The sequence below is a fragment of the Symphalangus syndactylus genome, chromosome 4 (assembly GCF_028878055.3).
Source record: "Symphalangus syndactylus isolate Jambi chromosome 4, NHGRI_mSymSyn1-v2.1_pri, whole genome shotgun sequence".
In the NCBI taxonomy this organism is placed as follows: domain Eukaryota; kingdom Metazoa; phylum Chordata; class Mammalia; order Primates; family Hylobatidae; genus Symphalangus; species Symphalangus syndactylus.
In genome coordinates, this window is record NC_072426.2 from 29,153,984 (window position 1) to 29,180,216 (window position 26,233).

The window sequence follows — 26,233 nt, forward strand, 5'->3', positions numbered from 1 at the left end:
ACACTGTATAAGACTGTTCTGCTTAATCAAGCAAATCATGGTTAGATCATCAACTATTCTCTTTTCACAGTTCCATAACTGTTTAACTAGATTCTAATAATTAGTATTCCATTGATTTGGATTTTCAGTATTTTGAATTTATATGTATATATTTTGTTTACTTAGAACATTGAAAGATGCTTTATCAGCTTTGTAATCAGATACCGTTTAAGGTCTAAGTGTGTTTTTAAACACTGTGGTTTAAAGGCAGTGTATAAAGTCTTTTTCTGCCTTCTCCATCTTTCTCTTACTATTTGGACATACTGTTTTTAAATAGGCTGGATATAAGACAGATAAGCTAAAATGTATTTGCTTATTTTTAAATTTTAATTAAACTATATTTTAAAGTAATGTGTTCTGTTTTGTGTAGAATGCAGAAAGCCACAAGAGAATACGGCTATTAACAGCAACAACAAAATGACAAAAAAGTGCCAGGTTATACTAAAATCATAAATTTCCTTGAGCTGAAGTCACAATGTGAGCAAAAAAAAACAAATTCCATTGAGTGACAATTAGGATAATTTCAAGGTGAGATGTGACCATACATTGTTTCACCTTTGGCAGAACAGGTTAAAAGTGGCTGTAGTCCCAGCTACTTGGGAGGCTGAGGCAGGAGAATGGCGTGAACCCAGGAGGCGGAGCTTGCAGTGAGCCGAGATTGCGCCGCTGCACTCCAGCCTGGGCTACAGAGCGAGACTCCGTCTCAAAAAAAAAAAAAAAAAAAAAAAGTGGCTGCCATAGGCTGGACAAGGTGGCTCATGCCTGTAATCTCAACACATTGGGAGGCCAAGGTGGGATGATTACTTGAGCTCAGGAGTTTGACAGCAGTCTGGGCAATAAAGTGAGACAATGTCTCAACAAAACAGCTAAAATTGTAATAAATAAGGTTAGAATTATAGACACCCACAAACACAAGGGGAGTCTCCCCTCATTCGAAAACTTCTTTGCGTAGATTTCTGTAAGATAGATTGGGGGACAAGGCAGGACACAAGAGAATATTCCTTCATGGTGTAGGAATAGGAACAAATCAGCTAAGGCTGGTGCACAGGCAGCAACCCTTATGCAATTCCCCAGACCTTTATCTCATATGAAACAAGGGCCGTAAGTATTAGAGGAAGGAGGAGTAAGTGTGCCCATCCCTGGTGCTCAGGCAAAGGTCTACCGCTTCTGGAAAAGAGGTATAAGCAAAAATCCCCTACCCCTGGGGGAGGAGCAGGAAGTCCTCTCAGGCCTAAGATCTTTCAGCAATACAAAGTAGAGGTCTACTATGGATTGAGAAGAGGCAGAAAATTCTCTTGCACCCAAGACCCCCTGTCAATGTGAAGCAGAGGATGGCTGCCATGATGCCATAAGAAAGAGGGGGAAAAAATCTTGAGAAAGCCCATACCAGGGCTTACACATGCAGGCTGTAGAAGGAGAACAGAGGAACCCCTATTCCATGCCCCACCTCTTCCTTAAAAGAGTGGAACCCAGCAGCAAGGAGGAGCAGTCTAACACTGTGGGACAGATGAGAGGGTGGACAGAAACCTCTTCCGTGGCACAAGCATATAGAGAGCACTGAGAGCTGAGGACTGAGAAAACCCTACAGCACGCAGCCTCAATTCTAAGAATGAGTTGACACCATTCCACCAATAGAAGAACTTGAAGCTTTTGGCACAGTGGAGGTAATAATTGCAACAGCAAAATCCAAATAATTCCTGAATAGCTTTACTCAACAGAGTAAATGCCTGTAATGCCCATTTACAGGCATAAACTCTATTTACCTCACTCCTTACTTACTGTTCTTCCACACCATGTCTGGCATTCAATCAAGTAGGACACAAAAAGCCTACAAAAATATAAAACAACCATTTTCAAGAAATGAAGTAACAGAGCCAGACAGAGATAACCCAGATACTGGAACTATCAGACAGGAACTTTGATTCAACTCTGATTAATACATTGCAAAGTAGCAGAAAGCACAAACATGCCTGAAGCGACTGAGAAATTCAGTAGAGTGGTGGAAATAATAAGAAATAATCTAATAGAAATGCTAGAAATATCTTTCTAAAAAGATAAAAAGATGAAGAATTTCTTCAGTGAGCTCATCAATAGGCTAACGCAGATGAATCAGTGAATTAAAAAATAGGGCAGTAAATATTATTCACACCAAAATACAAAGAAAAAACTGTGTGTATATGTTGGGGGGAGGGGAGCAGAGTCAGAACAGAACAAAATTATGAGAAATATCAAATTGTAATTGGAATCCCAGAAAAGGAATAAAGAGAAAATGGGCTAAGAAATGTTAGAAAAAATGTCTGAGAATATTCCAGAAATAAAAAAGCACAAAACTCAAAATCAAACTCACAAAAAAATGCAGCTCCAAAGAGTTGAGAACTACGAGGATAAAAAAGCAGGATAAGAGTAATATATAATTATTGCAGAAAATCTAAGCAATTCAGGTAAGCAAAAATAAAAAAAATACTGATAAGCTGGCCAAACAAAATAAGTTATTAACATGTCACTAAAAGTCATTCCAGTCCTCTCTATGCATTTCTGAGCTTTTGTATTTTTGATTGTCAAAATATATTTTTTCAAATCAAACTAAGTTCCCAGGACAAATTATTACGATGATGATTTCTAATCCTTTGACCTGAGAATTCCAACATCCTCAGAAGCTCACATTTTAAGGTGAAAGGAAATTGAAAGAACACTTCCATTGACCTGAACCCACATCTTAATATTCTAGTACATTTATTCAGTGTTAAAAACTAAATAATCAAGAACTCTCATAACTGCAGAATAGATACCAATACTTGGGCATTATCAGCCTTGGAAACACACACACACACACACACACACACACACACACATACACATGTATATGTATGTGTATACAATTTTATTATAAAATCTTTCAAGAAACAATTCTAGAGTTTCAAATAGACCAGTGACTCTAAGCTTACTATAATACTTCAAGGTGAAGACTGCTAAGGCAAAATTTTCATATTTCATGGCTATTCTATCTTTTCTTCAATATAAAAATTTATTTTATTTATTTACTTATTTATTTATTTATTTTGAGGCAGAGTCTTGCTCTGTTGCCCAGGCTGGAGTGCAGTGGCACGACCTCCCTCACTGCATGCTCTGCCTCCCGGGTTCACGCCATTCTCCTGCCTCAGCCTCCCAAGTAGCTGGGACTACAGGCGCCTGCCTCCACACCCGGCTAATTTTTTGTATTTTTAGTAGAGACGGGGTTTCACCGTGTTAGCTAGGATGGTCTCGATCTCCTGACCTCGTGATCCACCCGCCTCGGCCTCCCAAAGTGCTGGGATTACAGGTGTGAGCTACGGCGTGCAGCCAAAAATTTATTTTATGATTTACATATATTCTGTTTTCTCCTTGCCTGCTGGCTGTGATAGTTATTTTATTGAATTTAGATGTTTACTGTCCATAATATAATTTAGGTCTGGAAAAACTTATTTAGAATTAAAGATGTTCATCTTGTATTTCATGGTGTCAGTTGAAACCCAAGTGGCTTTTTTCCCCCAAATATTTAATCTCTAGAAGGTTTGCTAGTTAAATTCAAATTCTAATCACCATTATTTTACTCTTTAAAGTTAGCCCAAATATAATACATATTTTTATATTCAGGTAAAAACACCCTAAACTCAATCAATCGTGAAATTTAAAAACAAAACTAATGTATGCAAAAAAAACAGAATGCAGGTAGATTCACATTGAAAAGAAATGTGTTAATCTTCTGACAATTAATCGAAAGAATATATATGAATTACTTTGAAAGTTTATTCCTAAATCAACTTTTTAAGTTAATAAAACTTACAAAAAATTGGCTTGGTAGATCTAAATGTTGCTTCATTTTCGTGGTGACTATAAAATCAGAGTGCAAGCTATTACTTCATTCATCTATATTTCCTCCACAATTAGTATCCTGTTTTTCACATGGCCCAAATATCTATTAAAAATGAATGGATGAGGCTGGGTGTGGTGACTCACGCCTGTAATCCCAGCACTTTGGGAGGCCAAGGCGGGCGGATCACGAGGTAAGGAAATGGAAACCATCCTGGCTAACATGGTAAAACCCCGTCTTTACTAAAAATACAAAAAATTAGCTGAGCGTGGCGGTGGGCGCCTGTAGTCCTAGCTTCTTGGGAGGCTGAGGCAGGAGAATGGCGTGAACCCGGGAAGTGGGGCTTGCAGTGAGTGAGATTGCGCCACTGCACACCAGCCTGGGGGACAGAGTGAGTCTCCGTCTCAAAAAAAAAAAAAAAAAAAGAATTGATGGGTAACATGTTGTTAAATAACTATGGCTTTTAAAAAATTTTAGCTGATATTAAATCATTATTTTATTATTGCCAAAATAGAAGTGATGAAATTTTGTTGATGAACACATTCAGAATAAAACTAAATTCAGAATGTATTAATTTGAATAAAAATTGAATAAACAGATATTTGCAAAATAAACAAATAAAAATACACATAATATAGATATATTTGTAAATGTGTATATGGATATATTTATATGCTGTTTAAAAAGTATAGACAAAGAAAAACTAAATTATGATGTTTCACATATAGAGTTTGGCATGACTGTATATACAGGCACATATAAACTATTATGATTGATAAAATGTTTCAGTTAGATAGAATTTCATTCCAAGACCCAGTTGGACACTGGGTGTCACTAGAGTAAAGAAAATTCTGTTAACGATTTTTTTTTTTTTAAGTATTTAAGTGTGCTCGAATAACATCCAAAGAAAGTAAGTAGCAGGATTTTGTTTAAGATTTTTTTTTAATAATTCTATTTTTAGGATTTATAACTCAAATATTTAAGTTCCTGCTAGGATGAAATTTCACATAGAGCATGAACTTAAATGGGAATGATTATCCCACCTGCTCTCCACCACTAAGTAAAAGAAAAAAACAGATACTGATTTTTGCTGATTTAGTAGACCTGTAAGAAAGGTGGGTTTCTTCTTAAAATGCAAGCATATGAAAATCATTGCAGAAAAACTGCCCCTTTAAGAATCTATGCTTTCCTCATTAATAGCCAGTGCCCTTGAGCAAGAGTGAGGAGCTGGCAGCAGGTGATTTCAAGGAGCTGTTCCTTGTTCTTAAGTACAACAGGTCATCTGATGCCCATAAAGAAAATGGGCCCTCTGAAGTCACTGTAGCCCACACTTAGATCTGAAAACTTTAAGGCATGAGAATCCTAGGTATTGTTTCAGGTTCTTTGCTTACACTTCACTTTCCATAACTATTTGGTGGGTTTTAAACTTTAAGTACTTACAGCCTCAAATCAGAATCATCTATGGTTGCTATTGTAATCAAAGAGCTGTTACAGATAACAAAAAGCACTTACTTAAAAAGCTCATTTCTGTCGATGGCTCTGTTGGTTTGGGGGTCAATTGCATAGACAGTCAAGTCACATTTGGTGTAATCTTCCAGGGAAAAGGCATCTCCATGCCGGCGAGCTCCAATGGACTCCACTACGACCTTGGCACCAGGAATTTGTTCCTGAACATAGCGATCCAAGATCCTATAAATCAAACAAAATACAAACATGACAGTCCAACGGGCTTTCTGGGAGAAAAAAATTACTCTCAACTTGAAAAGACATTTAGTAAATGAAAAATGATGACAGCCTAGTTTTTGTTAATGTTTACTGAATATAAACCCTTGAAAAACATTCTTTATATTTTTTCAGCATTTAGCTCCCAATGATGCTAGAAGCTGAATAAGGTAGAAAACGTCACTAACCATGTCCTATTTAACTTCAGGCTTTTTGAATTAATGATACCATTTGAGCTTTTACATGAGAAATGCCAAATATGCTGTACAAATAAAGCTGTCTACACTTTATAGGAGGCATGGGGTCTTAGAAACCTTGACTCCACATGGTTGGGGTCATAAATTACATCTCCCACTACAGCCTGTGACACATGACACGTAGCTATATGCTAAGAAGCAGGACTAGGATGCCTGTTTTCCCAAAGGTATAAAAATCCTTACAGAATCATAGCAATGGGAGAATGTGGAGATATTTTGCAATGGCAGGATTACCACATTAAGATAAAAATATGGCATGCAAATCTCAGACACTATTTAGGTGAATAAAAACAACACACACCATCTGGTATAAATTACTGATATTTAATTTAAAAAGCAGAGACAATGTTAATCAATAAGTAATTTTCCCATCTCATCACTGGATTTTAATTGAAAGTATGAATTATTACCATTTCCCAAATGTCCCATTCCTTATTAAAAACTTCATATTATTAACCCAAGTATATAAACATTAAGAGCATATAATTCAATATTTATAGATGTTTAAATTTAAATAACTTAATTTTAATTACTATATATGATAAATATTCTAAAATTTATAGACTCAATGCTCTTTTATGAGTCTATATTTTGAGTTTTTTTGGGGGGAGAAGGGCAATATATTCTAAAGTCCTTTGATACATCAGAAAATAACTTTTGCTTCTAATGCCACAATTGATGTATTTCTTGACTAATGAAAGTATATTGCCTTAAGAGTCTGGTATGTGCTTGGTTTGTCCTTGTTATTAGAACAATGAGGTTACTAAACTTTGGAGGAAATGGCTCTACCAGTGCATGCCAGGACACACTACTAATCATAGTGAAATGTTTGTTTGCTTGCTTGTTTTTAGATGTTTGTAACCCAGCACTGTTGAAATCTGTCTTATTGAAGTACTATTCATTCTATTCCTTTTCTGTCACCACTCCACGCCCACTGGTCTCTCGGCTTCGCAATTTCATTTCTGATGATATCCTTGAAGTAGACTAAAGAAAAGATGATGTGGAAAAAAGGAGGAGGAGCAAATTCACTTGGCAAATATCAGTTAATAGTTGAATGCCTGCAATTCCAGCTAGTCGGGAGATGAGACAGAAGAATCGCTTGAACCCGAGAGGCGGAGGTTGCAGTGACTCTAGCCTGGGCGACAGAGCAAGACTATCTCCAAAGGGAAAAAAAAACAAAAACCGGGAACCTGAAGATAATGGATGTACTGAGAGACACAGACTAGCCTAACATCATTTGGACTGTGTTTTTTGTTTTTTTTTTCCTGAGAGATTTATGCTCATTTAACAAAAATAAGAGAGGCCTCGGAGTCAAACCATATTATACTCTTGACATTTTGTAGGAGGCACAAACAATAATGATATAATGTTGAGCAGCACAGAGGTCTGGCTTCTATTTTAATTTCCTTTGCTTTTCAATTGCATAACCTTAGACAAGTAATCTTAAGCTCTCAAAGTCTCAGGTTTGTTTGTTTGTTTGTTTGTTTGTTGAGATGGAGTCTCATTCTGTCTCCCAGGCTGGAGTGCAATGGGGCAATCTCGGCTAACTGCAACCTCCACCTCCCGGGTTCAAGGGATTCTCCTGTCTCACGCCTGGATTACAGGCATGCACCACCACACCTGGCTAATTTTTGTATGTTTTAGTAGAGACAGTGTTTCACCATGTTGGTCAGGCTGTTCTCAAATTCCTGACCTCAAGTGATCTGCCCGCCTTGGGCTTTCAAAGTGCTGGGATTACAGGCATGAGCATCACATCTGGCCATCTCTGTTTCCTTAAATAGAAAACAAGGAAATAATATACCACATGGGGTTGAATGTGCATTCAATGAAATAAAGCTTTTACACAGTTCCTAGCACACAGTAACTATTCTACAAAATGAATATTATTTTTATTAATTTGACTTAAATATTTCCATTAATAAGCTTCTTCCTTGTCTCAAATTCACTCAAGGCCTTTAATTCATTTGTGGAATTTATAGGAAAGTATATTTCTCACTAGTATAATCAGTTCACAAATCAAAATGCAAACAGGAGTACATAGTTAAATACAATGCAATAGGTGGCTGTCTGTCCCAAGACTTTGGTCTAACAATTTATGCCTTCTCCAGTGCATTTTGGCATTGATTTGACATGTTCCAAGGCAATCCTTCATATATGCATAGATTAATTGTGTGCAATCTTATAGTGAAGAAACACATCTATTGCACTTGGGTTCTTTTCTATTTTTCAGTGCAATACTGCAGAATTATGTCACTAAAAAAATTAGATGTGGAATAAAATATAACTGTACTAATTCGTTCATGGTAGCAGGGAATCATGAACAAAAGAAGTCTAAAAACAAATTATGTCATTTAAAACATGCAATAATATCTTCACCTTGAGCATTTTTTAATTAAACTTTTAAAGATCTTTTGGGATAAAGTATATATTATGATAAAAAGAGATATAGCCTAATCTTAACTGCTTCCCTATCTTTTTCTTATAAATGTATGTAAAACTAAATTTAATACCTTTTAAATGAGAACACATTTTATAAAAATCTATCTTTTCATTTATTGTCTATATCTATATACTAAGTATTTTCTACATCTTTATTCATTACCTATATGTATATAAATTTCCTAACATATATACATATACCCCCCCACACACAAAGAAAAAGAGATTTGCAATGATGTTTATCTAACCCATAATACTTGTGTCATACACACACATATCAAGAAAGATGTCCATAATGATGTTTATATAATGTTAATAATGCTTAGAGCTGGATGGTATGATTTTGAGTTTACCTTTTATAACTTTCTTCTTCATATATTATATTGCTTAAATTTCTTTATGATGGGAATAAAAGAACAATATAGTTATATTTTTAAAAATCTCTTTAACTCCCTATTTCCTTTCCCCAATTTCGTGATAAAAAAAGTCTTCATATAAGTCTATATTTTCTAGTTTAAAAATGTAAAAAATTAAATTGGATTCAGGGCTTTGTCATAAAATTATAGCAAAACTCAGGCAAGTGTTAAGTAGGAAAATTTTCATTTATTCATTCCTTCAACAGATGTTTATTGAATGCCTAACCTGGGCCAGATGCCATTCCAGACACATGGAATATATCAGTGAACAAAACACAATCTTTGATGTCAAAGAATTTACATTCAAATTGAACAAGACAAGTAACAGATAATGGATTGATAAAATTGGTAAAAGTGTTCAGAATAAGTATCATTGAGACTTTGATATTTGAGCAAAAACTTTAGGGAACAATGTGTGCTGTGGCTATTCTAGGAATGAGTGTTCTAAGAAAAGAGAATTGCTAACTGCTTGTGCAAATGTCCTGATGTAGTAGTGTGTGGCCAGAGCAGATCACATGGGGACTTTTAGGACTGTAAAAGCATTGTTTTTTGTTCTGAGTGAGATAAGAATCTGTTGCTGGTTTTAAATACTAAAGTAATACGATCTACCTTACATTTAAAGGAGGCACACTGGTTGCTGTGTTGAGACTAGGCTGAAGTAGAATCAGGAAAACTAGTTAGAAAAGAACTTAAGTACATGAAGGTTCATTAAATGCTCAGCCTACTCAATAGTTTAGAAGAAAAGACACAACCCAATCCATGACTATTAGCCTTATGAAATAAAATATAAGTATCAGAGCAGATATAAGCAAAACTTTGACCAAAAAGAAAACACAAAAAACCCAAGAAACAGAAAATTTGCTTTTTTGGAAAAAACATGATATGATCATAAAAACAGACACTTACACCAATGATACACAAGAGAAAACCCCAAAATAAATCCACACTCTTACAGCCAATCATTTTTGACCAAGATGTGAAGAACATACACTAGGGAAAGGATAATCTTTTCATGTATGATGACAAGAAACTGGATATCCATATTCAGAAACATAAAAATAGATTCCCATATTTTTCAATGTATAAAAGTCCACTCAAAATGGATTAAAAGCTTAAACATAAGACATAAAACTGTAAAACTACTAGTAGAAAATATTGGGAAAAGACTTCAGGACATTAGTGTGGGCAAAGATTTTGTAAGACTCCAAAGAAACAGAAATTTTCCAATGAAAGCAAAAATAGGCAAATGAGATTACATTAGGTAGAAAAGCTTTTACACAGCAAATGAAACAATTGACAAAGTGAAGAGACAACCTATAGAATAAGAGAAAATATTTGCAAATATCCAATCAAGAAGAGATTAATAACCAGAATATATAAGGAACTCAACAGATAAAAACCAAATAATCCAATTTAAAAATGGGCCAAGGATCTGAATAGACAATTCTCAAAAGAAGATATACAAAGAGCCAACAGACATATGAAAAAATGCTTGACATCACTAATCATCAAGGCAATGAAAATCAAAATCACAATGAAATATTATCTCATCCCAACTGGAATTGCTATTATCAAAAAACAAACAAACAAAAAATAACAAATGCTGATAAGGATATGGAGAAGGAGGAACATTTATACATTCTTGGGGGAAATGTAAAGTAGTACAGCCATTATGGAAAACAGTATAGAGGTTCCTCAAAAAACTAAAAATAGAACTATAACATGATTCAGAATCCCACTGCTAGGTATATACCCAAAAGAAAGAAAATCAATATATCGAAGAGGTATCTGCATGCCTGTCTTTATCACAGCACTATTCACAGTAGCCAAGATATGGAATCAACCAAAATGTTTATCATCAGATGAGTGGATAAAGCAAATATGGTATATATATACACACAATCGAATATTATTTAGCCATAAAAAAGAACAAAATACTGTCATTTGCAGGAACATGGATGAAACTGAAGGTCATTATGTAAAGTGGAATAAGCCAGGCAAAGAAGAAATATCACATATTCTCATTCATATGTGGTAGCTAAAAAATGGATCTCATGGAGGTAGAGAGTAGAATGGTGCTTACCAGAGGCTGAGAAGGGAAGAAAGATGGGGATAATAATAAGATGGTTAATGGATACAAAAATACAGATAGAGGAAATAAATAAGTCATAGTATTCAACAGTACGGTAGGGAATTTATGGTTAAAAATAATTTATTGTATATTTCAAAACAGCTAGATAAGATGAATTGTAATGGTCCCAATACAAAAAAAAATGGAGTTGATGGATATTCCAGTTATGCTGACTTATCATTACACATTATATATATATGAATCCAAATATCACATATATCCCAAAAACATGTACAACTAGGTTATATCAATAGTGTATGTATGTATATATATTATATATATATATATAATATATATACACACACACACAAACAAAAAAGAATTAAAAATGAATGCCAAAAATTGCCCTGAATCTGATTTCCTGGTAGCAATATACATATTTAACATGCAAATAGTACAATCATGTATGAAGCAAAACAGTATCTGATTATGTCAAGCATTCTCAAAACAGAGAACTGGCTTTGATTGGTCTTCTAAAAAGTGAAAAATATGTTAATAAATTTGGATGATAATTACAATTATTGAATAAAAATTACATTTTAATTTAAGGCTGTATTGTTCCACTTTGAATGCTCTATAACATACTCCTGTTAATGTCTATTTAATTATGTCACCTTTAGAAAAAGTTTTAAAAACAGAAAACTTCTAAAGAAATACGTTAATATAGCTAATACAAACATTTTATGTAACATAATTTAGTATAGTACCACATACTAATTAATGTCCAATACAATACAGTTTATCTAAATAACTTTCTTAGAATAAATGCTGAAAGTTTTATTTAACTGAATTTTTCTCCTATGCAGATAGCATTATTTTAAAATCACAAACTAAGGGTGTCAATAAACAATTGTTTCGCTTAACTTACTTATTCTTGAACCAAGTTATTTTTGATAGATGCTCTAAATTTCAATTTACAGCATTACCTTATCCAGTTACCTGTATATACATCTTCAATTAGTTTTAACTAGAAATTGCATTATGAAAAACTGTAGTGTAAGGTATTTATTGACAGTTTTATAGCTGAGACAGGTATTTACTCATGGTTGATTTAGCTTTTTATTTATTTATTTATTTACACTAATATTATTACAGCAGCCATCTTCTCAATTACGCATTTGTCTATGTGGATGAGTTGAGTTAAAACTACCATGTGATGAGAATTTCTGGTTTTGCATGCTCAGTTTACTCCTAAGAAAAGATGGGTTGGATTTTTAATTAGGTTTGCATCCTAAGAGGCAATATAACAGAGGAAACTCCATCTGCTCGTGGCTGGTAGACATAGATTAAAATTAAACCTCCACTATTGTGTCTTTGTGGAAATTACTTAACCTCTCAAAGTTTCAGGGAATTTATCTGTACGGTGGGAAAAGTAATCAAACCTACCTCAAAGGTCCTCTGTGATAGGTTAAGGAGACTACACCCATTAAATGCACAAAAATCTCACCAATATGAAGCGTGTCATAAATGTTGGCTATTTGTTGTGATGGTTACAAGAACTCTTCAGATTTCATGATTATAAACCCTACTTAGGCTTTTGTTGAGGTAAACGGCTTATATTTATCTAGCATCATAGAGAGTTCCACCCCAAGTGCTTATCAATATTTTTACAAAAGCTTAGCTAAATGAATCAATAGGCATTGCAGCTGGCTGGAGGGATAAAAATAGAGGAATACAGTTCCTACTGTTCTGAACATCTTTCCTCCATTAATACAGACCCACAGGGACTCTACCCAGACCATATCCTAAGTAGTGCTCTAGATGCCTTGGAGCATTTTGTTCATTACATTACATGGTAACCTCTCTGTGGTATCCCACAAGATAAAAACATTTTCCTCTAATCTGGAATTAGACTTTGAAAGACTTCTTTTGTCCCAGAAGAGATATGGTTTTGTTAATTTTGTAACTGAGTCTGTTCTTTTTGTTTAGCTTGTTTGCTTCTTTCACTTTGGCCCTAACAAGGTGACAGTCAATTTTCTGACTACTCTACATGGACTATACAGGCCTTTGCAGCATCTCTGTAATTACTTACTCTTACTCTGATCCTTTCTTTAATTTCTTTCTCATCTGATTGCTTTACTTTTTGAAACTCATTTTTAATGTATTTTACCTTTTTCTTTCTGTGTGAATCATTGTAAACTACTTATATTTCTCTTTGAAATAAGGTAGAAAATTAAAACAAAATTAAATTTAGCCTTTAATATTTATTAGACATATATGGAAGCATCTAAAATACAATTTATGGCTTTCTGATGCAAACGGAATTCTCTTGCATAAACATTTTGTGGAGTTTATGTCTCACATTAAAAAGTAGCAGTACAGACGGCAGTAAATTGTGAATAAATTGAAGTGTAGAAAAGAATAATAAATAGGATTAAGAGAACAGAGGAATTCACTCTTGATGATTAAAGTGGCCTCTAAAGGAAGTGATATATCTACCTTGTAGCATGAATTGGGGTGAACTGTAAAAATAATAAGCTGGAGGAGCCAAGGTGGCTGAAGAGGAACAGCTCCGGTCTGCAGCTCCCAGCGTGAGCGACGCAGAAGATGGGTGATTTCTGCATTTCCAACTGAGGTACAGGGTTCATCTCACTGGGGAGTGCCAGACAGTAGGTGCAGGACAGTGGGTGCAGTGCACCGTGAGCGAACTGAAGCAGGGCAAGGCATCGCCTCACCCGGGAAGCACAAGGTGTCAAGGAATTCCCTTTCCTAGTCAAAGAAAGGGGTGGCAGATGGCACCTGGAAAATCGGGTCACTCCCCCCCAATACTGCACTTTTCCAATGGGCTTAAAAAATGACACACCAGGAGATTATATCCCGCACCTGGCTTGGAGGGTCCTACACCCTTGGAGTCTCGCTCATTGCTAGCACAGCAGTCCAAGATCAAACTGCAAGGCGGCAGCCAGGCTCGGGGAGGGGTGCCCACCACTGCCGAGTTAGTTGTTTGATTAGGTAAACAAAGCTGCCAGGAAGCTCGAACTGGGTGGAGCCCATCACAGCTCAAGGAGGCTTGCCTGCCTCTGCAGGCTCCACCTCTGGGGGCAGGGCACAGACAAACAAAAAGACAGCAGTAACCACTGCAGACTTAAATGTCCCTGTCTGACAGCTTTGAAGAGAGTAGGGGTTCTCGCAGCACACAGCTTGAGATCTGAGAATGGGCAGACTGCTTCCTCAAGTGGGTCCTTCACCCCCGAGTAGCCTAACTGGGAGGCACCCCCCAGTAGTGGTGGACTGACACCTCACACTGCCGGGTACTCCTCTGAGACAAAACTTCCAGAGGAGCGATCAGGCAGCAGCATTTGCGGTTCACCAATATACGCTGTTCTGCAGCCACTGCTGCTGATACCCAGGCAAATGGTCTAGAGTGGACCTCTAGCAAACTCCAACAGACCTGCAGCTGAGGGTCCTGTCTGTTAGAAGGAAAACTAACAAACAGAAAGGACATCCACACCAAAAACCCATCTGTACATCACCATCATCAAAGACCAAAGGTAGATAAAACCACAAAGATGGGAAAAAAAAGAGCAGAAAAACTGGAAACTCTAAAAATCAGAGCACCTCTCCTCCTCCAAAGGAACGCAGTTCCTCACCAGCAACGGAACAAAGCTGGACAGAGAATGACTTTGGCGAGTTGAGAGAAGAAGGCTTCAGACGATCAAACTACTCCGGGCTACAGGAGGAAATTCGAACCAATAGCAAAGAAGTTAAAACCTTTGAAAAAAAATTAGACAAATGGATAACTAGAATAACCAATGCAGAGAAGTCCTTAAAGGACCTGATGAAGCTGAAAACCAAGGCATGAGAGCTACATGATGAATGCAGAAGCCTCAGGAGCCGATGCGATCAACTGTAAGAAAGGGTATCAGTGATGGAAGATAAAATGAATGAAATGAAGCGAGAAGAGAAGTTTAGAGAAAAAAGAATAAAAAGAAACGAACAAAGCCTCCAAGAAATATGGGACTATGTGAAGAGACCAAATCTACGTCTGATTGGTGTACCTGAAAGTGATGGGGAGAATGAAACCAAGTTGGAAAACACTCTGCAGGATATTATCCAGGAGAACTTCCTGAATCTAGCAAGGCAGGCCAACATTCAAATTCAGGAAATACAGAGAACGCCACAAAGATACTCCGCAAGAACAGCAACTCCAAGACACACAATTGTCAGATTCACCAAAGTTGTAATGAAGGAAAAAATGTTAAGGGCAGCCAGAGACAAAGGTCTGGTTACCCACAAAGGGAAGCCCATCAGACTAACAGCTGATCTCTCAGCAGAAACTCTACAAGCCAGAAGAGAGTGGAGGCCAATATCCAACATTCTTAAAGAAAAGAATTTTCAACCCAGAATTTCATGTGCTGCCAAACTAAGCTTCATAAGTGAAGGAGAAATAAAATCCTATATAGACAAGCAAATGCTAAGAGATTTTGTCACCACCAGGTCTGCCCTAAAAGAGCTCCTGAAGGAATCACTAAAAATAGAAAGGAACAACTGGTACCAGCCACTGCAAAAACATGCCAAATTGTAAAGACCATCAAGGCTAGGAAGAAACTGCATCAACTAACGAGCAAAATAACCAGCTAACATCATAATGACAGGATCAAATTCACACATAAAAATATTAACTTTAAATGTAAATGGGCTAAATGCTCCAATTAAAAGACAAAGACTGGCAAATTGGATAAGGAGTCAAGACCCATCAGTGTGCTGTATTCAGGAAACCCATCTCACATGCAGAGACACACATAGACTCAAAATAAAGGGATGGAGGAAGATCTATCAAGCAAATGGAAAACAAAAAAAGGCACCGGTTGCAATCCTAGTCTTTACTAAGCAGAGTTTAAACCAACAAAGATCAAAAGAGACAAAGAAGGCCATTATATAATGGTAAAGGGATCAATTCAACAAGAAGAGCTAACTATCCTAAATATATATGCACCCAATTCAGGAGCACCCAGATTCATAAAGCAAGTCCTTAGTGACCTACAAAGAGACTTAAACTCCCACACAATAATAATAGGAGACTTTAACACCCCACTATCAACAGGCAGAAAGTTAACAAGGATACACAGGAATTGAACTCAGCTCTGTGCCAAGCAGACCTAATAGACAGCTACAGCACTCTCCACCCCAAATCAACAGAATATACATTCTTTTCAGCACCACACCACACCTACTCCAAAATTGACCACATAGTTGGAAGTAAAGCACTCCTCAGCAAATATAAAAGAACAGAAATTATAACAAACTGTCTCTCAGACCACAGTGCAATCCAACTAGAACTCAGGATTAAGAAACTCACTTAAAACGGCTCAACTACATGGAAACTGAACAACCTGCTCCTGAATGACTACTGGGTAAATAATGAAATGAAGGCAGAAATAAAGATGTTCTTTGAAACCAACGAGAATAAAGACACAACATACCAGAATTTCTGGGACACATTCAAAGCAGTGTTTAAAGGGAAATTTATAGCATTAAATGCCTACAAGAAAACAGGAAAGATCTAAAATTGACACCCTAATGTCACAATTAGAAGAACCAGAAAAGCAAGAGCAAACACATTCAAAAGCTAGCAGAAGGCAAGAAATAACTAAGATCAGAGCAGAACTGAAGGAAGTAGAGACACAATAAAAACCCTTAAAAAAATTAATGAATCCAGCTAGCTTTTTGAAAAGATCAACAAAATCGATAGACCGCTAGCAAGAGTAATAAAGAAGATAGAAGAATCAAATAGATGCAATAAAAAATGATAAAGGGGATATCACCACTGTTCCCACAGAAATACAAACTACCATCAAAGAATACTATAAACACCTCTAAGCAAATAAACTAGAAAATCTAGAAGAAATGGATAAATTCCTCGACACATACATCCTCCCAAGACTAAATCAGGAAGAAGCTGAATCTCTGAGTAGACCAATAACAGGCTCTGAAATTGAGGCAATAATCAATAACTTACCAACCAAAAAAAGTCCAGGACCAGATGGATTCACAGCCAAATTCTACCAGAGGTACAAAAAGGAGCTGGTACCATTCCTTCTGAAACTATTCCAATCAACAGAAAAAGAGGGAATCCTCTCTAACTCATTTTATGAGGCCAGCATCATCCTGATACCAAAACCTGGCACAGACATAACCAAAAAAGAGAATTTTAGACCAATATCCTTGATAAACATTGTTGCAAAAATCCTCAATACTGGCAAACTGAATCCAGCAGCACATCAAAAATCTTATCCACCATGATCAAGCAGGCTTCATCCCTGGGATGCAAGGCTGGTTCAACATAGGCAAATCAATAAATGTAATCCAGCATACAAACAGAACCAAAGACAAAAACCACATGATTATCTCAATAGATGCAGAAAGCCCTTCGACAAAATTCAACAACCCTTCATGCTAAAAACTCTCCATAAATTAGGTAAATCTGGCCAGGGCAATCAGGCAGGAGAAAGAAATAAAGGGTATTCAGTTAGGAAAAGAGGAAGTCAAATTGTCCCTGTTTGCAGATGATGTGATTGTATATCTAGAAAACCCCATTGTCTCAGCCCAAAATCTCCTTAAGCTGATAAACAAATTCAGCATAGTCTCAGGATACAAAATCAATGTACAAAAATCACAAGCATTCTTATACACCAATAACAGACAAACAGAGAGCCAAATCATGAGTGAATTCCCATTCACAACTGCTTCAAAGAGAATAAAATACCTAGGAATCCAACTTACAAGGGATGTGAAGGACCTCTTCAAGGAGAACTACAAACCACTGCTCAATGAACTAAAAGAGGATATAAACAAATGGAAGAACATTCCATGCTCATGGGTAGGAAGAATCAATATCATGAAAATGGCCATACTGCCCAAGGTAATTTATAGATTCAATGCCATCCCCATCAAGCTACCAATGACTTTCTTCACAGAATTGGAAAAAACTACTTTAATGTTCATATGGAACCAAAAAAGGCCCGCATCGCCAAGTCAGTCCTAAGCCAAAAGAACAAAGCTGGAGGCATCACGCTACCTGACTTCAAACTATACTACAAGGCTACAGTAACCAAAACAGCATGGTACTGGTACCAAAACAGAGATATAGAGCACTGGAAGAGAACAGAGCCCTCAGAAATAATGCTGCATATCTACAACTATCTGATCTTTGACAAACCTGACAAAAACAAGCAATGGGGAAAGTATTCCCTATTTAATAAATGGTGCTGGGGAAACTGGCTAGCCATATGTAGAAATCTGAAACTGGATCCCTTTCTGACACCTTAAACAAAAATTAACTCAAGATGGATTAAAGCCTTACATGTTAGACGTAAAACCATAAAAACCCTAGAAGAAAACCTAGGCAATACCATTCAGGACATAGGCATGGGGAAGGACTTCACGTCTAAAACACCAAAAGCAATGGCAACAAAAGCCAAAATTGACAAATGGGATCTAATTAAACTAAAGAGTTTCTGCATAGCAAAAGAAACTACCATCAGAGTGAACAGGCAACCTACAGAATGGGAGAAAATTTTTGCAACCTACTCATCTGACAAAGGGCTAATATCCAGAATCTACAATGAACTCAAACAAATTTACAAGAAAAAAACAAACAACCCCATCAAAAAGTGGGCAAAGGATATGAACAGACACTTCTCAAAAGAAGACATTTATGCAGCCAAATAACACATGAAAAAATGCTCATCATCACTGGCCATCAGAGAAATGCAAATCAAAACCACAATGAGATACCATCTCACACCAGTTAGAATGGCCATCATTAAAAAGTCAGGAAACAACAGGTGCTGGAGAGGATGTGGAGAAATAGGAACACTTTTACACTGTTGGTGGGACTGTAAACTAGTTCAACCGTTGTGGAAGTCAGTGTGGCGATTCCGCAGGGATCTAGAACTAGAAATACCATTTGACCCAGCCATCCCATTACTGGGTATATACCCAAAGGATTATAAATCATGCTGCTATAAAGACACATGCACACGCACGTTTATAGTGGCACTATTCACAATAGCAAAGACTTGGAACCAACCTAAATGTCCAACAACAATAGGGTGGATTAAGAAAATGTGGCACATATACACCACGGAATACTATGCAGCCATAAAAAATGATGAGTTCATGTCCTTTGTAGGGACATGGATGAAACTGGAAACCATTATTCTCAGCAAACTATTGCAAGGACAAAAAACCAAATACTGCATGTTCTCACTCATAGATGGGAATTGAACAATGAGAACACGTGGACACAGGAAGGGGAACATCACACACCGGGGACTGTTGTGGGGTGGGGGGAGGGGAGAGGGATAGCATTAGGAGATATACCTAATGCTAAATGACAAGTTAATGGGTGCAGCACACCAACATGGCACATGTATACATATGTAACAAACCTGCACGTTGTGCACATGTACCCTAAACCTTAAAGTATAAGAAAAAATAAAATAAAAAATAAATAAAAAATAATAAGCTGTTCAATTTGACAAAACTTCCAGGTTATAAAACAAAAAAAAAAGGCCGGGCGTGGTGGCTCACACTTGTAATCCCAGCACTTTGGGAGGCTGAGGCGGGTGCATCACGAGGTCAGAAGATGGAGACCATGGTGAAACCCCGTCTCTACTAAAAATACAAAAAAAATTAGCCGGGCGTGGTGGCGGGCGCCTGTAGTCCCAGCTACTCGGAGAGGCTGAGGCAGGAGAATGGCATGAACCCGGGAGGCGGAGCCTGCAGTGAGCCGAGATTGCACCACTGCACTCCAGCCTGGGTGACAGAGCGAGACTGCGTCTCAAAAAAAAAAAAAAAAAAAAAAAAAAGAAGAGGAAGAGAGGAAATAATTTGAAAAGAAATAAATGTCCACTATGTATTTTAGAGATCTCCATAAAGCAACTCTGATTCAAATGTTTTGATAAAATAATATATAATGATGTCCTTATTTTTACACTACAAATATTTTCTAGTTATTTTCTACTTGGTAGAAGCAAAAGATCTTAAAAATAAACTGAACTGAATGATATCTGAGAGGAGGAAAACATATTATAATACAACTTAAGATTAACCACTCAATCTTTCTTTGCTTTTCTTCCCAATTTCTAGATCTTAAAATGAAAACATAAATAAAGTTGGCTGGAAATGTTTTTTTATTAGTGTTTTATAAGTGAATTTCACTTTTGAATATGAATAACCCCTTACCTTCAAATCTCAGGAAAAACTATACCTGTATCAATTATTTTTCTCCATCATAACTTGATAAGAACATTTCAAACACTTTAAAATTTTGAAGCACAATTCAAAGATTCAGTTAATATACTGGTACCTTCATTACAATGATTCATTGTGCATTAATTAATTTTATTTCTTTAATATGTCTTTGGATCATTCTATTTTCTTAAACAAAATAGTTGCCCCCAAATTTTCTGTTTGTATTATTTTCATAGTGCAAATAAAGGCAACGTAAACATGTTTATGTTTGATTTAAAACTAAACACATAGTGTTTTTAATTGATCTTCCAATAAAATAGATTTTTAATCTGGGAAGATCCCATTTATCTCTTTTTGAAAACAACAATAGCTCAAAGATTTTAAACTTTTTTCAACTAAAAGCAAAATGAGAATGTCCTCAATGTTCATTTATTTGTTTGTTTTGGCTTTCCATTGTCTCCAAAAGTTTGAATACTAAAAAAGTAAAAAAGATAAAAAGTAGAAAGAATATTGATTCCGACAAAATTTGCCACCTAAATGTAGCAGCCCTGCCTCATTCTTTAGTGTTTTCAATCTTTTTTTTTTTCCTATGTTGCTGAGAAGGCATGGAGAAAGGGCACAAATATGATTTCCTTTTTTTTTATATTACATCTCTCAGATGGCAAATATTAACTAAGTTCATTTTTTTATACATGTATATATTTTTTTCCAAACAGAAGCTGTTATAATAGACTATAAGCATTCAGAAATGTGTTAATGAGCGAATGAATGGTGAGTATTATTATCATTAAAATAAGAAACACATCTATCTGAAGCAAACATGTCAGCATACAGGACTCTTTACAGAATCAATATGCAACGGAATCTTAAGAAAATAAGTAAAACCTACTTGATAAGTAATTTGCTTTTGGTTAACTTTGCTTATAGAAAAATATGTACAAATTGGCCAGGCACGGTGGCTCACACCTGTAATCCCAGCACTTTGGGAGGCTGAGGTGGGCGGGTCACAAGGTCAGGGTATTGAGACCATCCTGGCTAACACGGTGAAACCCTGTCTCTACTAAAAATACAAAAAATTAGCCGGGTGTGGTGGCGGGCGCCTGTAGTCCCAGCTACTCAGGAGGCTGAGGCAGGAAAATGACGTGAACCCGAGAGGCAGAGCTTGCAGTGAGCCGAGATTGCGCCACTGCACTCCAGACTGGGTGACAGGGCAAGACTCCGTCTCAAAAAAAAAAAAGGAAAATATGTACAAATTGGAAAATCCAAGTCATATAAAATAAAAAAAATCTTACCTTAATATATGTGAAATATATTATCAGAGACAAAACACTAATTATTGTGAATTTGAGCCATTTGACAGATGATTAATCCTTAAACAGTTTACTCATATTGGGCTAAGATAACATTCCTTCAAATAATAACTAAGAATCCATGTAAAATAAAACCTTTTAACTCTCAAAACAGGACAGCACTGAAAATCATGGAGCACCCTTGTTTATAATCATCTTTGTTCCATGTGATTAATTCAATACTAAAGTTTTGGAAACAATTAAAAATCCTGCCATATTTAACTAAAAACAGAATTTTAAAGCTGTGCTTTTTCTACATTTCAAAGAGTTAAGGATTAAAGATGGTACTGCAATGTGCACAAGGATTATTATAAAATAGTAGCTTTTAATTGTATAATTGCATACTGGGGTATCTTCAATTCTGTGAAGAACTATGATTTCTTTAATTATAATTAACCTAATGTGTTAAAGACAAGTCATTCTTCTTGTAAACACAGGTTACTTCTCTACTAAATAACGCTCCAAATGAATATTTCAAGAAGTAGCAAATAAATTTTCTTTCTGTGAAAACAACGAAATTCCAAGGCTTTGAATAAAGCTTAGTCACACTTAACCTTTTTTTTAAAGAATAGTAAATTATACCTTGAATAATAAATGGTAGGATTTATTATCATATTTGTAGTTTGTATTTTATTTTTATGATTGCTTTCAGTTTATAGCTGTTACATTCCAATTATAGAAATATTATTTTCAAAAATTGTACTATTGAAATGGGTAGGCTGCATTATCTGATAAAAATTAAATCATTCATGGCAATTCTCTGTTGATAACATCTTCAACTCCAACTATATCTTTATGCTAAGTATGCTGAGAGAACATTGGTATGTAATAGACAATACAGCAATTTAATTGTAGAATATGGCAGCTAGAGAGAAGACTACATATCAAAAGAAACTCTTAAGGTATCTAGTGGCTACCATATTGAACAGATGGGTCTAAGGACTTTCCATCTCACACAGAATAAAACTTGAAATCATCCAAGTGATCTATCAGGTCCTAGAACTGATTTTCTACCATGATATCTATATTTTAATATGCCAAGCATGGTTCTTTCTCTGGGTTTTCATAACTGCAGTTCTCTCTCAGGAATTGTGCCTCTTCCTCTCTCATAGTCACACGACTTTTTCCATCACTTAATGTAGATCTCTTCTCAGATTTCAACTTATCAGAAAGGCTTTCTTTAACCATCCTATTTAAAAACAGTACTTCTCTTCCAAAATTTTCTATTTGATACTTGTATTTAGCTGTCTTTATTACAGTTATCACTACATAACTTAATATTACATATTAATTTATTAATATTGCTATTTTATATGCCATTTTTATGCAATAGAATAGAAGCTCCATGGCAACAGGGACTTCACATTGTTCACTGATAATCTCCAGTGCTTACAATCTGTAACTATTTTTTAACTAATAAATCCCCAGCTCTAAGATACAAATGCAAAATCTCAAAGAGTTTGATATACTGGCCCAAGACTTCCTAGCTAGTCTTTGGTGGTCTGGGAAATGAGCCTAGGTTACCTGAGATAAAAAGGAGCTCAACCTTTCCCCTTAAAACCAAGTTTTTATTACATTGATATAAGAAAATGTGCTAGCAGTTATCGTTTCTCATAGATATGCTTCCTGAGAGACATTCTAATTCTCCTCCTAGAAATATATATATATATATATATATACACACACACATACATACATATATACTATATATACTATACAAATAAATTCTATATATGTAATACATCTCCTGGCTACATTTCTAATGTAGGTTTTTTAACCTTAATTCTAGGAACTATAGATTGATTACACAGCACATTTCAGGTGCTACATAAATATTTCATAAAGTTGAGGCTCTTCCTCATCAAGTCAGTAACTACTTCAGTAAAGCTCTACTATAATTGAATTTTCATATTTTATTCAGAAGGTAAGAGATGGGTTTGAGCAACTCTGAGAAATAAGTTGTCAGTTCCGATTCATATAGAAATACTGTAACTCAGTGTTTCTAAACTCGAGTTTATAATTCTCAAAATATCTCTTTTATAGATTCTAAAGGATTTAAATTTTAGAACCACAGATTCCTCTTATTTGAGTTTCATGGTGAACTGGGAGTAGAAAGAAGTTATAAAATGCAAACATTTCATAGTTTCTTCTTTAGACAATTATTTGCCAATTATTTGTCCGTTGTAGTTACATGTCCCTACTGTTATTCTCAAAGCTGTTTCTCCTATGCCTTAATTTTTTAAAAAAGTAATTTAAAAAAACCACAAAGCTTACAAAGAGGTAAATTCTAAGATCAACTGAAAATACATCAGAGCACAGATATTCAAGGGTATCTGTAGTGGATGCAGATCCTCAATGGAATTTGTTGCATTCATTAATCTAATTGAAAAGGAATATGTTTCCTTACTTAGGGGAATTGGTCTATTTTATAAGCTTAAAATCTAAAAAGTAGTAAAAAATTTTCAGTATAGTCATTTCAGCCGATTCAGTGAGGTGAGGAGTAATCATCATTATTATAGCAGCTAAGATTTACTACAAGCATTCACTTTTCCAGGTACTGTCTTAGCTATCAAAGTATACTGATCTTTGTAAAATCTGCTCCATTGTAAAATGGATATGTTAGGTCATTATTTTTCCTTTCATCAAGTGTCCTCATTTGTACTGATTACATACTTACCAAGGAAACTTTATACTATTGCCTAAAATATTGGTCTACCAAAAAAAAAAAGATGATCACATGACATTCCATTTTTCCACTTCATCAGATAGGGATGTCTCAAGGGAAATATAGAAATGGCTTTGATGATAACATAACTTGCCACCTAAGAATGTCACAGGGAATTAATGTGTTTATTGGTCTCATCACTAGAACAATAAATTCTTCTATTTAATTAACTATTTGGCACCCCGATGGCTACCTGAGTTATGTGTGTATTTTCATCACTCACCCCAGACATGGACAGGGGGAGTGCTGGGGCTTCACAGTGCTGACTCAGGTCTTACAGTTCTTATCACTACCACTTCCATCTAAAATGTAGTTTTCAAAAAGAGATCAGAAATATTTCTGCTTAAGAAAACTCTAAATTTACATAAGTTTTTAAAAAATGTACAAAATGAAATCAGACATGGAAGGGACAATTTCTTAAACAACTAGTATTGAAAAAATTGAATATCCATATGTAAAAAAATAAAGTTGGACCCTTATCTTACACCATATACAAAAATTAACTCAAAATGGATTAAAGATCTAAATATAAGACCTCCAAACCATAAAATGCCTAGAATAAAACATATGAGGGGTGTTTTGTAACACTGGATTTGACAATGATTTATTGAATCTGACACCAATAGCACAGGCAACAAAAGCAAAAATAGACAGATGGACTACCTCTGACTTTAAAACTTTTTGCCCAATTAGTGACACAATCATCAGGGTGAAAAGGCAACCTATGGAATAGGAGAAAATATTTGCAAATCTTACATCTGATAAGGGATTAGTATCATAATATCTAAACAACTCCTACAACTAAACAACTAAAATAAATCAACTCAATTAAAAATGTGTAAGGGACTTGAATAGACATGTTTTAAAAGATGATATACAACGGCCAATAGCACCTGAAAAGATGCTCATCATCAATAACCATCAGAGAAATGCAAATCAAATGACAATGATATATCATCTCACACATTAGTATGGCTACTATGTATAAAAAAAGAAAAAGGACCAGAAAATAAAAAGCCTTGATAGGAGGTTGAGAAGTTGGAAAGCTTATGCACTGGTGGTAAAATTGTAAAATGGTGCAACTGTTATAGAAAACAATTTTCTTTAAATTAGAACTACCATATGATTTAGCAATCCCACTTCTGAGAATGCACTCAAAAGAATGAAAGCAGGATATAAAAGATATATTTTAATATTTATGTTCATAGCAGTATTATTCACAATATCCAAGAGGGGGAAACAACCCAAATTCTATTGAGAGGTGAACAGATAAACAGAATGCGGTATGTATTGAGTACTATTCAGCTCTATAAAAGAAAGAAATTACATCACATGCTATGCTGTAATATGGATGAATCATGGGAATAACATGCTAAATGAAATAATCCAATCACAAAATAAGAAATACTGCAAACTGCCACTTTTATGATGTATTTAAAGTAGTAAAATTTATACATGTAGGAAGACAAAAGAGTGTTACCCAGAGTCTAGGGGTAAGGCTGGAATGGAAACTTGTTTAATGGGTACCGAATTTCAGTTGTGCAAAATGAAGAAGTTCTGAAAATCTATTTTGAAACAATGTCAATATACTTAAAACTACCGAACTGTACACTTAAAAATGTTTAAGATGGTAACGTTTATACTGTGTTTTTTAATCACAACAAAAGGAATGGGGCATGTATGTGCTGCCTAATAAACTGGCAAATTTATATTTAATTCTTTCAAAATCAACATGAGATAGAGAGAGGTCTTTATTCCAATTTGCATGAAGAGTGAAAGTGGCTCTAGGTGTTAAGTATCTTGTCCAGAGGTTACAGAGCTGTAATAGGATCTAAATCTCTGTGCCTGAATCCATAATCTGCATTCCATTACCAAACTATGCTTAATAAATAAAATGTACAAAACTCCTAGCCACTCTCTACCTAAGTCTACTGACTTTGAGCTGCTAGCTCCATTTATATGGAATATTTACCATTCACCGAATAGTCATACTTTCTATTGTCCTAGATACATTATATAATTTAGTTTTCAAAATAATTCTATATGTTTTATCAGCTCTTAACAAATGGTGAAACTGAGGTTGAAAAGATTAAATTATTTGCCCAAT

General features: G+C 35.4%; 1 protein-coding gene across 9 annotated transcripts in view; it reads right to left on the bottom strand.

The window, feature by feature from the left end:
• Positions 1-26,233, bottom strand: part of PCDH15 (protocadherin related 15) — a 1,819,045-nt gene that overhangs the window by 28,472 nt on the left and 1,764,340 nt on the right. For all 9 annotated transcript variants that reach the window (XM_055274344.2, XM_055274341.2, XM_055274340.2 and 6 more), the window contains one exon: positions 5,402-5,578. In XM_055274344.2, the coding sequence (XP_055130319.1) occupies positions 5,402-5,578 (177 nt within the window). The remainder of the gene's footprint in view (positions 1-5,401; positions 5,579-26,233) is intronic.